The 18,338-nt window shown below is 42.1% G+C and overlaps 1 protein-coding gene across 1 annotated transcript in view; it reads right to left on the bottom strand.

Annotated features, from left to right (window-relative positions):
* Window positions 1–18,338, bottom strand: part of SLIT3 (slit guidance ligand 3) — a 795,269-nt gene that overhangs the window by 196,157 nt on the left and 580,774 nt on the right. Inside the window, exons 13-14 of the mRNA XM_006115755.4 lie at window positions 15,052–15,195; window positions 12,222–12,385 (exon numbers count right to left, since the gene is read on the bottom strand). Of these exons, the coding sequence (XP_006115817.1) occupies window positions 12,222–12,385; window positions 15,052–15,195 (308 nt within the window). The remainder of the gene's footprint in view (window positions 1–12,221; window positions 12,386–15,051; window positions 15,196–18,338) is intronic.

Genomic DNA, 18,338 nt, shown 5'->3' with positions numbered 1-18,338 from the left:
CACCCTGTATAGGACAATCTATTAGCATCTGAGAATGGGGAACAGAGATTTTTAAAGGCAGAACTACTGTGACAGAAAACACTATCAAAGGATTGCAAGTGGTTGCCTCCAGCAGGTATATACAATAAACTGCACAGTGAACATGCGGGGCTAGAGCAACATACAAAATACCTGATCTACTGGGTCCCCTTACTCTCTTCTGGAGACTCCTTTTACAAGATACACTATAAAAGAATATTTCACTTTTTTGGTTTTTATTATACTATCCACTGAAGAAGCCAGCTTGGAGGCACAAAAAGCCAACTTCTGACACCAGAGCATATGCTGGTAAACACCGGATTCCTGCATAACAGTCAAACTCTGGCTTCAAATGCTTGCAGCCAACTCACTGAAGCCACTGGGAATATTTCCAAGAGAGTAAAAATAAGCAGCAGTGCTCATTGCTTGACTCCTGGGGGTTTTTTTTAAACACATTTCAAAACATGGACATAGGATAGAAAAATTACAGTTTGAAATATTAACACATCTGTTTCTCGGCGGTCGCTCGATAATGAGTAGGATGTCTTCCTGTCACCCTCCTATTGCTCCTTAGCATACTGCCTGTAGTTTCCCATAAGGTGGCTGAAATGTGGCTAAATCTGTGTGTCTCAAAGTGGTCTGCTAAACTACTTTGAGAAACCTGTTAAGTGGCTGCGCTGGTTTGTTTATTTACTAATGCAACAGCCATGGAGCCTCGAGGCTCCTTTTGGCTCTGTTTTGCCATTTGAAGCCACAGGAAGCCTCATGTAAGCCTCCCTCCTTCCCTGATCCCAGGTTCATGTCCTTATAATTTACCCCCGGGTTCTTGACATTAGGGGCAGAACTTTCAAAAGTGCTCAATGACAGCCTTACTCTGCGCCATGTGAAATCAACGCACATTGACTTCAGCGGGCACACAGCTAAGCCAATGAGAAGTGCTTTTGAAAGTCTCATCTGAGCTGTATTCACATAGATGACAAGGAACAGGAATGAAGGGGGACAGGTTCTATGCAGCTGGTAGGATGCTGGTACCCAGAAGACTGTGGTCTTTGTCAGAGTAAGGCATTCACTGCAGCAGCACAGAACAGCTTATAAAGTTTTGCAAAGGCTCAGGTCTCTAGTCATATGATATTGTTGCTCTTCTCTGGTTGGATGAGCAACTAAAACAAGCAGAGGGTATGATCCAGTCCCTGGGTTCTATATTGGCTTGGGGAGGGCCTAGAGAGGCAGAGATGAGGAAATGGCACTTTAAAACATCTTTGTTTAAGGATCACTTGGGACAGAGACATCACTGGTAGAAAAATTAAGCTACTGTAACATTGAATTCTCTTTCTTTCATAATTCACACAAAGTTGCATGGATTCCACCTCTGGCTTACTTATAATAACATGCATCTCAGGGGTCTTGCTGGGGTTTTTTTGGTACAGTCCTAGCTGTGAAGGATGCAGTCCCATAATCTTATTCCTCCTCCTTTTTAACCAAGCAAGAACTCAGACCCTGAATTATTGAACTAAAATCCACCCAGGTGCACTGTTATGCAGACACATTTCTTATCTACCTAGTGCCCTTAGTTCAATGTAACTGTCTCCAACATTCAGCAAACAAACAATAATTTTGATGTGGATACACACTTTTAATTATAATGGAGGGAGGAGGGCATGTAAAAAACACCAGCATAAAGCTTTGGGGAATATTTGAACAAGTCTGTGTCTCTCCATTGCATTCATTAAGCTTTTCTCTGTTTTTAACTGTCTGAGCTAGTCATGAACCACTATGAACCACCATGAACAAAAGGTAATAATGTAAAGAGGAAGGGGTCTACCACAATGTTAGACTACTGACTGAGTTTTTCTTCACTCAGTGCACAGTCAACTTGTGGAACTCCTTGCCAGTGGATGCGGTGAAGGCTAGAATTTTAACAGGGTTCAAAAAAGGGCTAGATAGATTCATGGAGGTTAGGTTCATCAATGGCTATTAGCCAGGATAGGTAGGAATGGTGTCCCAAGCCCTTGCTTCTCTGGAAGTGGAACACAAGGGAGGGATCGCGTGAGGATTACCTGTTGTTGGCAGACAGGATACTGGGCTAGATGGACCTTTGGTCTGACCCAATATGGTCATTCTTATGTTCTATCTAGTTCAAGTCCTTCTCATACTCAAGGGCTATGTCTACACTGGCATCCTTTTCCGGAAATGCTTAAAACGGAACAGTTTTCCATTATAAGTATTTCCCGAAAAAGCACGTCTACATTGGCAGGATGCTTTTTCCGGAAAAGCTTCCCTGCCAATGTAGACGCGCTTTCCCGCAAAAGCACTTTTTCCGGAAAAGCTTCCCTGCCAATGTAGAAGCGCTTTTCCGCAAAAAAGCCCCAATTGTCATTTTCGTGATCAGGGCTTTTTTGCGGAAAAGAAATCTGTGCTGTCTACACTGGCCCTTTTCCGGAACAGTTTTCTGGAAAAGGACTTTTGCCCAAATGGAAGCAGCATAGTTTTTCCGGAAAAGCACTGATAATTTTACAGTAGATCATCAGTGCTTTTCCGGAAATTCAAGGGGCCAGTGTAGTCAGCTGGCAAGTTATTCCGGAAAAGCGGCTGATTTTCTGGAATAAGTGGCCAGTGTAGACACAGCCAAGAAGATAGGTAGTCAGAAGCACCTTACCCTTGCTTTGCAGTTACATATTGGGATTTCTGTCCAAGGCAGCCAGAGCAAAATATGCCAGGAAACAGCAGCTCTTTGATAAATGTACAGAGAAAGGCAGGAAAGCTGACTGCTTGTGCTTTGGTCCCAAACGCCTTGCTGCTTCAGAAAATGAATTTCAATTTGGTCTCAAAGCTCATTTTTCATGAGTCTCTGTATGAACAAAACATCACTCACATAAATGTTTGCAAAATTTTATGTATGAAGAGGAGTGACTGATATGGGAAATTGAAAGTTTGTTGTCAATTTACTGAAAACTTGGCAGACAATTTTCCTTACCACTGGCCCAACTATAATAGAAGAATGTTAAATGTAAGTTACATCAAAGGAACATTGCATGGTTTACTGTAAAAGGAAAATCCACACAGTGGTGATCAGAGGTCTGGTTGAATCTGAAGTTCGAAACAGAATTGTATATAGTGCTCTGTTTTCAGCACTGTCATTAGGTTGCAGCAACGCAGCAAACTGTTTAGGTATCCAAAACATCAGACAAAAGATTTATTGACCTATGTTATTCATATATTACTGTATTTTTTTAAACTGGCTTTCCTCATACTAATGCCTCTCATATGCTTTTCTTATTTTCTATTTAAGTTCCTTTTGGTACTCTTTAAATGGTGCTAGATTGGCAGCTGCAGTGAGTGACATTGAATGTAGCCACAGACAAGTGCAATGAGGCAGTAGCAATGTGCTTATCCCCAGACTGGAGGTACCATTCACTAGGGACTTGAGGGCAACTCTGTATCCATCCCCTTTCTGTCCTGTTCCTCTCTGCTGAGATCTCCATCAAGTGTGTTGGCTGGTAAGATTTACAGTCAGCTGATGAACTGTTATCTGCTTTCTGTCAAATGTTCTACTTTCGTCAAAAGAGAGGGCCTAAAATTAAACAATGAGACACCTTCATCTTTACTCTTTTGGGGGGGGGGGGGGTGTGGAGGCTACGTTCTCTAGAAACCAAGATTCCTTACTCTAAGAAAGAAAGAAACCCTATAGTAGGGGTGGGGAACCTCACAGAATCATAGAATACTAGGACTGGAAGGGACCTCGAGAGGTCACCGAGTCCAGTCCCCTGCCCTCATGGCAGGGCCAAGTACTGCTAGACCATCCCTGACAGATGTCTATCTAATCTGCTCTTAGATATCTCCAGAGATATTCACAACCTCTCTAGGCAACTTATTCCAGTGTTTAACCACCCTGACAGTTAGGAACTTTTTCCCAATGTCCAACCTAAACCTCCCTTGCTGCAGTTTGAGCCCATTGCTTCTTGTTCTAGCCTCAGAGACTAAGGAGAACAATTTTTCTCCCTCCTCCTTGTGACACCATTTTAGACACCTGAAAACCGCTATCATGTCCCCTCTCAATCTTCTCTTTTCCAAACTAAACAAGCCCAATTTTTTCAGTCTTCCTTCATAGGTCATGTTCTCTAGATCTTAAATCATTCTTGTTGCTCTTCTCTGGATTTTCTCCAGCTTCTCCACACCTTTCTTGAAATGTGGTGCCCAGAATTGGACACAATACTCCAACTGAGGCCTGATCATCCAGCCCACGGCTTAGCTGGATCTGGCCCCCAAGGCTCATGGCTCCCCCCCAATATTAGGGAGCCTGCACCTCGAGATGCTCCAGCCACCCCGAGACTGGAGCACACAATCTACTATCCTGGGTCCCCCTAGGCTCTGGTGTGTGAGGGGAATGTGGGGAGTGTCTTTCTCCTCAGCCAGGGGCCATGTCAGTGAGGGTTTGGTTTTTTTGCTTCTCACTTGTTGGTGGCCTTTGACTGATTTTTCTGTGAGCCAGCAGCCCAGACCCACAAAAGGTTCCTCACCCGTGCCCTATAGTATATATCACCAATGCAGTGTTGGGGACCTTTCACATTACATTCATCCTGGAACACTCATAAAGTTAGCAAGTGAGAAACTGAAATGACTGGAAAAAGAAAAAAAAACATAGACCCGAATTAAAGCTTTCCAAGAAATGAAAGAGTAAGATCAGTGTCACCGTTAAATCAATTGACTTTTTCAATTGGAATATTTTTGGAGTGAAAGGAAATTAAGAGCTATTATTATCTGTCACATTCAATACCAACTTATACTGCTCTCTCTTTCAGAGTGGCTGGATAATAGAGGAGGTAAGATTGCACAGTATCATGTAAACCTGAGCTTGCAAATGTAGCTATGTTGAGCAACCAAGACTTCATATTATTCATGAATATGATCAAATCTGAGATTCAGTTTGCTCATTTCTTTTCACCAACAACATTCTACTCCAAGAGATTAATTTAGCTGTTTGATGGAATATTACGGCAAATGCTCACTGGGACCAACTTTTAATTCCGTTTTCCCTCTGCTTAACTCCCAGCAAACTCAGTGATGAACAACATCCTCGCTTCACGATGCTCTAACACCTCGGAGGGCATTTTCAGCTGAGCTTTCATCTGTCTCTTTCAGAAGAAAGGTCAGGAGACATAAAATTTAATTGACCTTAAAAACCTAAACAAAATAAAAATTGCTACTTTTCACCTGGCCAGACCACATGACAGTATGTTGTCTCTCTCTCCCTGACTCTGCTCAAGCAAAACTCTTACAAGCTGAAATGCTGAAAGTTTGGCTCAGGCAAGCTTTTCTGCAAATGTTACTAGGCTTCAGAGAAGTCTATTCGGTTCCAGATAATCCCCACTAGTGTCAACTATAGTATGGGCTAACATAACAGCTGTCAGGTTTCAGACTCCACCACCGGCTAAGAGCTGCTGGAGGCAGTAGGATAAAAGCTGGCTGAACAGCAAATCCCTGACCAGGTGTTACCGCAACAGTGTAACTAGGCAGATTAGAGTGGGGGCATCTGTGTCTATTAAAAGAGACAGGGATGAACACTACCAACAGGAACATGAACAGACTGTACGTGAAGGATGGCCCTTGCTTAACAAAATCTGGAGGAATTTGCAAGGAAAGCATTAGTGATTTGCAAGTTACAGGAACCACTGTGAGCATTTAAATAAGGCATTTCATATAGAAAACAGCTGATTACACTCACTTACCCCGCTTGTAAACATTTCAAGGAAGAATAATACTACTTTGTATCTGTCATCTAAAACCCTCAAAGAATGTAAACAACACAAACACACACACAACTCCACAGCCGATAGGCAATACTCCAGGGAAACCAAGGCAAAGAAAAAGTAAGAAAAAGAATGCTAATTATCAGGTTTTGCTCACATCACTAAAAAGCCCTCTCTCTTCATTCGTGGAGTTCTCTCTGTAAGGTCCAATCCTAAGGCCAGGAGGTTTTTGCTACAGTTAATGCGAGGGGTGTTAAAAAGCAGTTAGGAAGCTGAGAAACCATGAAAAATCTTAGCAGTTACACGGTTACATGCTGCGGGCTCTGAGATAGAAAGCTTTATACTGCAAAGCCCACAGCGTGAAGGCAGCAGCCTGCTCCTTCGGAGCCAGTGCACACTGGAAGCTGGCTTTTAAGCAGGCTCCTTGAGTTCATCGGCTCCCCCTGCCTCCCCACTCACTGGGAGCCAGCCGCTGACCTATGCTGCTGCCTCTGATACAGAGCAAACAACCTGTAATCATTACGGTAACCAGTAAGCTCATGCTTATTGGTTAACCATTTAAATGGTTGCATTATTACATCCCTAGCTAAAAAACTTTAAAAAAACCCGAGTGGTCGTCTAGCACCTTAGGGTATGTCTACACTACCCTCCTAGTTCGAACTAGGAGGGTAATGTAGGCATACCGCACTTGCAAATGAAGCCCGGGATTTGAATTTCCCGGGCTTCATTTGCATAAGCGGGGAGCCGCCATTTTTAAAACCCCGCTGGTTCGAACCCCGTGCAGCGCGGCTACACGGGGCTCGAACTAGGTAGTTCGGACTAGGATTCCTATTCCGAACTACCGGTACACCGGTACACCGTACTGGTAGTTCGGATAGGAATCCTAGTCCGAACTACCTAGTTCAAGCCCCGTGTAGCCGCGCTGCACGGGGTTTGAACCAGCGGGGTTTTAAAAATGGCGGCTCCCCGCTTATGCAAATGAAGCCCGGGAAATTCAAATCCCGGGCTTCATTTGCAAGTGCGGTATGCCTACATTACCCCGCTAGTTCGAACTAGCGGAGTAGTGTAGACATACCCTTAGAGACTAAGAAAAAATATAGATAGTCTCTAAGGGTACGTCTAGACTACAGGGTTTTGTCGACAGAAGTTTTGTCGACAGATACTGTCGACAAAGCTTCTGTCGACAAAGAGCGTCTAGACTACATTCAGTTCTGTCGACAAAGCAAGTTGCTTTGTCGACAAAACCCTGTAGTCTAGACACAACCCTACATGCAATAACACCTTCTGTCAATAGAACTCTGTTGACAGAAGGCGTTATGCCTCGTAAAATGAGGTTTACCAGCGTCGACAAAACTGCTGAGTTCTGTCGACGTTATGTCGACAGAACTCAGCAGTAGTGTAGACGCAGGCATAGTTTTGTTGACAAAAGTTCACTTTTGTCGACAAAACTCTGTAGTCTAGACACACCCTAAGGTGCTATGGGACCACTCGTTTTTTAAGTTTTTTTAAAAGTTAGACTAACACGACTACCCCTCTGTGATCCCTATTTAAGGCAGTGCGCATCTAAGGTTTGGGCCCACAATGCAGAAGAGTGAAGTTTCAGTCCAGTGTCGAGGGCAAGGCCACAGTCACAAATAATGGCAACTACAGCCTAGCCTGGAGCTCCGCCTCTAGAAGTTTCAACATGTTACCAACCAAAATGGTTGCTTAGAACCCAAACACAAACACAAAGACAGGGAAAGACAAACTGCAACGACCATGAACAGCGTTCATTAGATGTCTTTCTTGCAGTGACTGAAAAAATACATCATTCTCTAGTTTGATGACAAGGGCAGTGGAAGAGATACGAAATTGTCCTAGTATATGCAGGCATCTTTGTCTCCATTTTCCACATTTTATCTGGGCTGCTGCCTTCTGACTGGATTGAATTAATGAGAGGCAGTGTTTGAAAAGCAGAGGTTTGTGTTGGCGGATGGCTCATTGTCCTTAAATAGTTCACCCTGGTTTTGGTTTGTAAAGACCTTGCTGGTGTTGTAGCCGCTAATTAAATCAGTTTAAAATCACAGATGCCCAAAGCAAAAGAAATTGAGCAGCCAGGTTTAGTTATTAAGGCTTCAAATGGGATAGAAGTTCATGTTTTTTTACTGTAGGGGTGGGGGGAGGAGGGATTTGTGATGTGGTGCTCTTAGAAACAAATATTCTTTGATCATCACCACAAGCGGTGTGGAGAGCTGGATAGGTGAAACTCAAGTGCACAAGAAACTGGCATGATATATATAAAATACATGCACTCATGCATGTGCACACACACGCATAAATAGGAACTGAGTGTAGGGAGAGCTCTGTGCAAGAGCCACTGTATATCGAGTACCGTAAATTAGCATATATAACCCGCGGGTTATGCATGTTTTTACAACCCCTCTTCCCCGCTGGGTATACATGTCCGTGGGGTATACAAGTTTATTTTTACTCATAAGCAGCTCTGCCCCATTAGAATTGGGTCAGCTCCGCTCCACTGCAGGGAGGACCTGACGAGCTTCCAGCGTGCCTGCGCTGTGCTCTCCGTTCCCCCCCCGGAGGAGGGTGGGTTGCGCCTGCTTGCATCTGTGTGGGGCTTGGGCGTGAGTGCGGCTCCCTTCCCGCAGGCCAGCCAGCTTGCCTGTGCTGCGCTCTCTGTTCCCCTCGCTGGCAGCAGAATGGCTACTTAACAGAAGATGGGTGGAATGCAGAACATAGGCAGTTTATCCTAGTATGTGTAATTACCGTTAATTAGCCTATAGAACCCACGAGTTATACACAGCTGCGGGTAATCTAAGTTGTTTTTTTACACAGCAAAGAAAAACCACGGGTTATACACGAGTACAGGTTATATACACTAAAACATGGTAATCAAGGATTCTGATATTTCTTGAAGTGACAGTGATGTTACCAGAGAGGCACCAAAACCTAGGCCTGGCTCCTTTTTACACCCCCGAAAACCAGCGCTGCTTACCAAAACAAAGCTGAACTTAGTCCGAAGCTACCAGGCTGAAGAGCTTTTTCATTTTTTCCCCTTCTGAGGCTAGGATCCTCCTGAGATCTAGAACTGACATGTACCACTGAAGCAGCACTCCGTGTAATCCCGTCTCTTTCACCAACAAAAGTGGGCCCACTAAAAGATATTACCTCACCTTGTCTCTCTAATGCCCACTGCAACTTCAGCTGAGACTGGGAGATGCTGCTAAGGAAGGGAAATCACCACCATGCTCTTGAAAATTACATCCTATTCCCCGTTTGTGAGCATTTTGGAGGAAGCTTGTCCAAATCTCCTTCCTTGATACAATCATAACATTGGGCAGATGTCGCTGCCCCCCCATCATCAGATGCAACACCGGACTAGGAGAGGAGCGGGGGAGCTGCCTTGATGACAAAAGAGACCACAAGGAGAATTACAATTTACCTTTGCAAATACTAGCATTTAGCCACAGGGAGGGAATGAAGGAGCAAGAAAGTACCACGTCAGAAAAAAAAAAAGTCTCCAGAAATGTATTACTGTTCTCTAGGAAGCACATTGTTTTACTTATCAAAGCCAGGAACTATGCTCTTCTGTCTAAGCACTTTTTTAAAAATCTACTCTCTCTCCTACCCCTTTCTTCCCCTCTGGCTATATACTAAGCACACCAATGTTGAACTAATCATAGGTTTGATACTGAAAAGGGCTGGGTATATGCGACTCCCACAGATTTTAACAGAGCCTGGCATCTTCCATACTACTCAAGATGAAGCACACCACACCAGGATATCAAAACATGTTTGCCCTTCCCAGCCCACCTAAAAATTATTAATACATATATTACTTTTTTGATGGCAGGAAATGCTTATTTCAGGCAAATTTATTTTGGAATTCATTCAGGGGCTAACACAAAAAATGAAAATAGCAGTAGCTCTAGACGAGAAATTGATTTTGTGATCTCTGGGCAACAATGTACAAGTTATAGATTTACAACAGAAACTATTTTCTCATTCCTTCATTGAGCAACAGCTGCAAGAAGTCAGAGGAGAAGATCCCTGAGTCAGCAAAGATAAACAGACCACTAAGAATTCTCATCACAGCAGTACTGATGCAGGAACTGTCCCTGGGTAAAGAAATGCATCGCACCCCTGTTTTTGCTTTAAGTACATGCAGATCCCATAGTTTACACCTTTGCTGGAAGACGTGTTGTGGCAAAGCCCAGGATAAAATCATATTCCTCATAAATAAAAAGTGAAAAAATTATATTCTTCTGTTGCAGTCTAAGATTGAAGTTAACACAAATTAGAGAGAGGAACAGGCAGAGCACTTTAAGTTCTAATACTGCCTCCTTGAATGCACTATGACTCAGTTTACAAACAATGATTCATCAAGGTATCGGAGAGAATAGCACTGCAATATTTCCTACCATATTTTAAGTGAGGAGAAGAATGCGTAACAAGCTAGGACTCTCCTTCCCATTTGAAGCCATTATTACCAAGGTAAGAACCTCTCTTGAGATTTTTCAAGAGCATTAGCGTTCAGCTATTATGAAGCCTGGTTTTAGAGCCTGAACACCTGCACATCCTCCTCCTCTTCATCACCCACCAGGAAAGCTTGAGGGATGCCTTCTCGAGGATGTTTGGTACTACTGAATTGATAAGCAGGGCCGGAACAGATAGACTGAGAACATGATGGACAGAAGAAAGAACATAACAGAGGAATCCAGACAAAAGTTTACTTTCAATACCATTAGGTGAAACATTATGAATATCAGAGGGTCTCAACTTTTTCCAGTGGCCTGTAACACTGCATAGGAAAGGTGTATCTATACACACATAACACATTTTGACTATTATTTCACTATATTAATAGAGTAAAATAAAAACAGCAGATTGAGTAGGAATTAAGACTCATTAACTTCTTTACATAGCATTCTTTATTTTCTAAATATCCAAGACTTCTTCATTCTCATTCTAATTTTCTTTAAAGGTGAAGATTGGTGACTAATTACAATGCTATAGGAACCTAAACCAAAACCCTGGGTCAAATACCCCATAATTTAATGATTTGGGATTTGGCTCTGAACTGCGTGGCTTGAGTTGTGCGTGCCCACAACTCAAATTACTTTAAGGTTTTAAGTCCTGCCTACAAGGCAGTCTGATTGCAAATGAAGTTATCTTTATTTTATTTCCTCAGTAAAGGACGGTTTATCTGAGCATACTGCTTTCTGACACACACAATGCACCATGTCTTGTTTTGGGCTGCTGCCTTTCAGTCTTATGCTAGATCAGTCGATAGTGCCACCAATCTTTTACTGTCAGGAGGACAATTCATCATAGTGTTTTTCAGTCATGAGGGTTTCTTGGGGTGGAAGAGGACAAAAAATGATAGTAATTTTTTATAGAAAGTACTGAAAAGCATTCCATCAATGACAGTAATTTTTCTTCCCAATATATAGTGACAGATTTTCTTACACTGAAATCCCGCCAGTTCCTGTAGCATGTCACAAGTACAGTAAATCTGAAACCTCTGCTACCAGCACAACACACATTGAAAAAAAAAGGAGTGCTAAATTAGGCTGCATAAGGTAATATCCTTTGTTGACAGCTGGTCCGGAAGATGAAAAAGAGGAAACAGTACAGTTTATCAGGTGGTGGGGATGAGGAAGAGCTGTATATTCTACGTTGCAAATTATTTTCATTATCATCAACTAATTACATGCACAGTAAATAAATAATCTGTGGACCAAACCCTGAGGTCAGGTTTGATTAGTTTCTGAGTAGGTACAAAAATCCACTGATTGCAATGGCAGCTTTGCTCAAATGAATAAAAACTAAGATAAAAGCTTCTGGGTTGGCTCTGCAGATATTAGTTATAGATGGCAAAGCTATATGGTTTGTTTCCTCCTGATCCTTCTGGGGGCACAGTTGCTCCTTGCTATTTATGTAGGATCTAATTCACAAGGTTTTGCGCTCTCTCTCTCTCTCTCTCTCTCTCTCTCTCTCTCTCTCTCCCCGTCTCATTCTCTCTCTCTTTCCCCCTGTGACTGCCTCCCTAACCCCCCACCACTGTTTTTTTACTGAGTACTTACTCAAGGAAAGCTCCCATTCAAGCCAGGATTTGGCCCAATGCACATCCAGGTTTCCACCCTTCCCAGATACACCACTTGGCACATGAATTCATCTATATCTCCACTGGTTTCCACAGAGATTTTATAAACCAGCATTCTTTAAAAATTAAATGTCAAAAATTTAAAAAAAGGCAGGTTACATACTGGGTTCTTTTTCTAATCCATCAGTTAATTGGTTTTCTGGAGGACTAACTGAATTTCCCAAATTTAATTTTAAAAGATGCTCCACAGTATCCATTATAGCAAACACTGTCCTGCAGATTTGATTAGCAGACTCTCTGGACCTGCTTATTTCTGAATTGAAAGTGCAGTACAGCCTGTATAAATGAATTACCTGAGCAGCGGAACTTCTTGCTCTTGATCTGGCTGATTCGTTTGTTGGCAAGGCGACGCGGACTGCTGCATCGAGCGCCGCTGGTTTCTATCGGATTATCCTGCAGGTAATCAGCCAGCCACTTCAAATGGCAGTCACACACAAATGGATTCTGAGCTAAATGTCTGCAAGAGGGATGGGATGTTTAATCAGAAATGACCTGTGACACTGTACTCCATCATTGTTTTTCACAAACGCAAACCTGAAGAGTAGAGTAATTGAATAAGCTCCCAAAAACCCTGGCCTGGCGGAAGCCACATGGAGCTGCGCATGAATGGGAGAATTCTGTGAGCTATCGTATTTCGTAGCTCATTAAGCTGCTGCAAGTACTTTCATGGAGGAAGCAAAAATTAATACAGCAAAGCCTGATTTAAAGGATACAGATCTTCTGTCTACAAAGGCCAGTGTTCTTACTTGGAAGCCTGACATGATGCATTATAATAGAAACACATCTTCTAAGAAACACCTGATTTTAGAGAACACTTTGTGCCTTGGTTTCAAAAGAAGATTTATTGACAAGCTCAGCTTCTTAGGGAACAAAATCTGGATAAGTAGGAAAGCACCTTGGATCAGCAGCCAAAGCCACAAGTAAGCCAAAGACTTTCGCTCAAGAGTGAAATTAATATTTGCATGTCCTGTTCAGGGCTAATAGAATTTTTTTTGCATTTATTTCTCCTGAACCTGAGATTTTAACTTTTCAGCACAGACAACTGATGCAAACTAAGGATGGACAAATACAATTCAACAAAAGCTTGTGCAAAATACACAAGTCCAGTTGGAAAAGTATTTCTCCAGACAATCATATGGCAGTGACAAAGGTCTTCCGCGCTGTATACAAATATTTCAGGTAGAGGCTTCTTCTGCTCTGCATAGGCTTCCACAAGCTAAGATAAAAATTATTTCCACAGTTATTTTGGTCCTTCTTTGTTGGGCTCAGCGAGGTATTAAATAAAGTTTCTCAGGACTCTCTCCGAGCCTGCTCCTGAGCCCATTGAAATCAACGACAAATCTCCTACTGACTTCAAAGGGGAGCAGGATGCACTGTTTGTTTGAGAACTGGATATGAAAAGATACTAACTTGTCTTTGTGAGCAGAGGTATAAGGACATATTCCCTGAGCGCTGTGGTCCTACTAGTACTTAGGCATATTTTTCTCTCCATATTCCACCTACAATACATTCATTTCCTTGTCCAAAGTATGTAGATAGGTTGTGGTTTAATATAATGAACACAGCATGCACCACTCCAGCACTGGAAGGTACAAATGTAAAACTAAATGAACAGTACGTAACGGTAGGGATGGGCTGTGCTCAGTGCTTTAAAAAGTCAGAAATGGCCCATGAAAAAGTGTCTCAGTATGAAGCAATAAGGAAAGTTTGATGTAATGGCCCCAAAATCTGTCTAGAAAAAAAAAAGACACGGAACCCAAGGAGTAACTTTTATAGTTTAACATTTAAAAAATATTATTTTACTTGATGTGTTGAGTTTAATGCCCGTCTAGCATTTGTAACAGAGTGGCATTAGCAAACTTTTAGCTTCATCTGAAACTAACTCTGGTTTGCGCACACATATATGTTACCTATACACACGTGCAAACCAGATGCATTTGTACATCAGAGAAATATTTATTTAATGTCTGTTTGGATTGGTACAAAAAGTGCTGGCCAAATATTTTTGGCAAATTACCTTCATGATCCCAGCCTCTTAAAAATACAACTGGACATTTTCTTTTAGGTGAGCAGGCATACACATAATTCACGTGTACACAGTGCATTGCCAGTCTTCCAGTGTGTACATGCAGCATTTTAGATGCTTTGTGTAATGAGTTTGCCAGTCAGACTCTTGGAGGGGAGTCTTTTTTTTTGGAAGTTCTCACAGCTTTATGACGAAAAATCTTACCCTATGAAATATCAGTTTTGGTGTATATTTATGTAGCCAAGAAAAATAAGGGATTTCTGATCCCTTTCCTACTCCTATTGCTTTGTATCTTCTCATATTAAGACTCGGAAAAAACACAATAGATCCATGTATTTTTTTAAACTAATATTTTTACCTGGACCAAATGAATAACAACTTGCAGTGATATACATTTACCCCAAATGCCTGGAATGTCAATTAAAATGAAACTTCAGTACTTATGAACTATGCAGCAGGTCTCAACCTCTGCTATGGACAAATAACAAATACATAAACTCACAAAAGACCATAATTCAAATATCTTTAAATATACGAAGCCTGTTGTGTATATACCCTACATAGAGTCAAATACACATAATCAGTGTCGTCTATATTTAAAATCACTGAGGCTACAGCTACACTGCTGTTTTTTTGAGCAAGAGGCTATGCAAATCGTGCTCTCATTTGCATATCTTCTTCCGATTCTTTTTGCAGAAGAGTTTTGCCACAAAAAAGCCCTGTGTAGACGGGGCCATTTGTTGGAAAAAAACCTCTTTTTTCACAAGATCCTTTATTCCTCAAAAAACCAGGTTTAAGGGATCCACAAAAAAATGGCAGTATAGCCATACCCTGAACATCCCAGAATTAACTATTTTTATTCATTAATACATTTCTGATATTTATGGAAGGGAGGCAGAACCTTATAAAACTTGGCGGTGCTGAATTTATTCCATTATTTTCCTTCACTTGCTTCTTTTATTTCTGACAAAAAGGGGAAGCTAGTGGCCTTGTCTCCAATATTGTGTTAATGTCAGATGTAAAGCCAGTGTAAAGATAGGGAACATCTTTGGGGGGGAAGGGAAGAGCTGTCAGTTGTAGTGTATCTGCATACTCACAGAGTCTGGATCGACTGGAGAGGTACAAAGAGCCCCTTGCTGATGGTCTGCAGTTTGTTGTCATAAAGTGATAGCAGGTTGAGGTTATGCAGATCTTGAAATGTGTTTACCCTCAGGCAGTTGATTTTATTGGCATTGAGAAGCCTGAAAGCAGAGGAAAGGTTTATAATTCACTAATTGCAACAACCAGACAAGAGGCTGAACTTTGGGGTTAACCTAAGGAAAAAACAACAACAACCCAAACCACTCAAACCAAATCATTCCCTATTAAAGGTCCTTGGTCCGTCTGTTACCTTAAAAGTGAAAAACCCCTACGGTCACCATTAGAGCTATCAAATGGAGGGACATATACAGACATGATAAATAATCAAGATAGATACAGCGCTAGATAAGAAAAAAAAGTACAGCAAATATGTACCAGGATAACTTGTGCACATGATTTGTACAAGATAATTCCAAGCAAATATTGCATAGACGTCCTGAAGAGAGCATTCTTCTTAATAATGGTTTTACAATACATGCAAAGCGTGGATCAAGTAGTCACCTTACCCCACATAGCGGCTATTGTGTGGAAGTCTACTGTAAGAGGATGACTGACTCAGCTCCCAGTCAGCAAGTTTTTGAACCCCGTATGAAAATTCTGAAGTTCTAATCACTTCATTGTGGTAGTTGTGGCTAGTTAGATTTATCAGAGAACTAGAGAAGAGAGAGGACAGGAAACTACGGCAATTGGTTCAGGAACAAAAATCTAGGGAAAGCCAAGCTCACTTGGCAGTAATACTATGTGTGACATGTTGAGTTACTAATAAAGCCAAAACTCAGGAATGGGGTGATTTTAAATACTTCACTCAGGGCATACTAAGGTAAGGGGCTCAGACTGGCAGTTGACTGTATTTAATTGTTACAAATTATTATAGGAAAATATTTCATTTAGCTTCCATAGACCAGGCACTATTTAATGTTGGCACTCAATGACATGCAAGTGTACATTTAGTGTAGTCCATAGATATCACAAGCAACATGGGTTTTATGATGACCATAAAGACATAGGTGCCACAGGACTCCTCACCGCTTTTGCAGATTCAGACTAACATGGCTACCCCTCTGATAAAGACATAAGAAACAACAAAATCTGTCCCACTTCTCTATTGCCTTGTACATCCCATCAATATATATTCTGTCTATAGACTGTAAACTCCAAGGTAGGGACTGTCTATATGCATGTTACTCTACAATGCTAAGCATATAATCATTTCCAAACAACTATACAAGTTCATACAAGTATAAGTACCATCATAAATAAATGTAGTGTGAACCTTATTTAAGGGATTGTCTCCACTTACTGAGAGATTGATGCTGCAGAGATCAATCTCCGGGGGTTCGATTTAGCTAGTCTAGTAATGGCCCGCTAAATGGACAGTTGATCATGCCCCCATCAACTCCAGTATTCCGCCGGGTTGCAAGGAGTAAGAGAAGTCAACAGTAGAGTTTGTCCTGTCAATCTCCCGCAGTGGGGACACCACTGTAAATTGAGCTAAGGTATGTTGACTTTAGCTACGCTTCATGTAGCTGGAGTTGCATATCTTAGTTCAACTTTCTCTCATAGTGTAGGCCTGGCCTCAGTCTCAGAGCTTCTAGTTTCACAGTTTATTCTCCAACAACATCTAATTGGAATCATCACTTTTGGGCCACATTGTAGCTTCAAGCTACTGGCCCCATGAGAGGGGCAAAAGAGGCCATGTAGCAGTGGGAGTTTTGGGAAGAATTCTGACCAGCTCAATCAGGAAATCTCCAGAGGTTATGCGGAGCACACATCAGGATGGGTTTCACAACCCTTATGGGTTGCAGGTTCACCCACAATAATTCAAATGTAGTCTATTCATCCACAAAATCAATACTGAATGCATAGCACCAAGGAAAACTTCTCCCTACCATCCAGTTGTGGTCACACCAACTCTGATATATATGGATAATCTCCATCAGTAATAGGGGTGTGCAGTCTTCATTATTCATTCAGGTACAACTCTCAAGTACTATCAACCTGAACCATACTCAGGTTTGTTGGCCTACACATGTAAGACCTCTCACCAATACCTAAACATCTTGTTTTCTGTGTTCTACTGTAGTTTCCAAAGTAGCTTATGTTTTTCTTGGAGTTGCTCACCTAGAGAATTCTACATTTTACTTTTTGAAGGATGCTGTCTTTGCTGAAATGATTCAGTAAATCAGTCATCAAACCTATATGAAACTGACCTCCCAAATTCACTTCAGCAATCCACCAAAGTTAGCCACAGAACCCTTAACTACCATTGAGCTTCCTGAAACTGACAGTGGATTTTCACCGGCCAACACCTTTCTAAAAAGGAAACCTTTTTCTAGTTGGTAAGACTGACAGAATAAGGATGGAATTCTATTGCAATGGGACCTGATCCCTGCTTCTGTGTGCTGCCTTAATAATAGTAAAAGGGTTGTGTTTGTGGGGGGGGAGAGGTATCTTTGCTTCCTGAGCAAACTAGCATCAGATCTTCAATAACACTTGAGGGTGCTTTACACAAAAGCATCGTTTCTTGCACTAGCTAGCAACTCTAGCCCCAAGGACAATAGGGCACATTCTGTCATGTAGAAGCACGTGCCAGCTAGTGCCATGTCTTGCAGCACCTTCTTCTCCAACAAAGTACACTTCTCAGAGCTTTCTTAGTGCTTCCCCAGCTTTCAACCCAAGAAGTCTTTCATACAAAGTCCGGCCATCTCTGCTCTGCGCTATCCATTTTATTTGGGGAGGGAGGCGCCCAAATAAAAGTGTTATAAGACTTATGCTAGTAAATAGTCAGTTGCAAAAACTGGAAGCCTCGGTCCTTCTCTCAAGCACTTACAGCGTATAGATTTTTGATCTCAGAGTGTGTCCCAGCTTAACCGAGGGGAAACAATCAATATTAATTCAACTGGATTTTCTTTGTGATTGCATGCAACTGGCTACTGGTTTATGATGGGGAAAGGTCCAATACAGGACAGTGAGGGTATGTCTACACTACCCCCCTAGTTCGAACTAGGGGGGGTAATGTAGTCATACGGAGTTGCAAATGAAGCCCGGGATTTGAATTTCCTGGGCTTCATTTGCATAAAGCCGGCCGGTGCCATTTTTAAATGCCGGCTAGGTCGGACCCCGTGCCACGCGGCTACACGCAGCACGGACTAGCTAGTTCGGATTAGGCTTCCACAAGGCGTACAGCTAGTTCAGACAGGAAGCCTAATCCGAACTAGCTAGTCCGTGCCGCGTGTAGCCGCGC

Source organism: Pelodiscus sinensis, chromosome 17, assembly GCF_049634645.1.
Source record: "Pelodiscus sinensis isolate JC-2024 chromosome 17, ASM4963464v1, whole genome shotgun sequence".
In the NCBI taxonomy this organism is placed as follows: Eukaryota; Metazoa; Chordata; order Testudines; family Trionychidae; genus Pelodiscus; species Pelodiscus sinensis.
The sequence above is the reverse complement of the archived record's forward strand: the minus strand, read 5'-3'. Positions and strand labels throughout refer to the sequence as shown.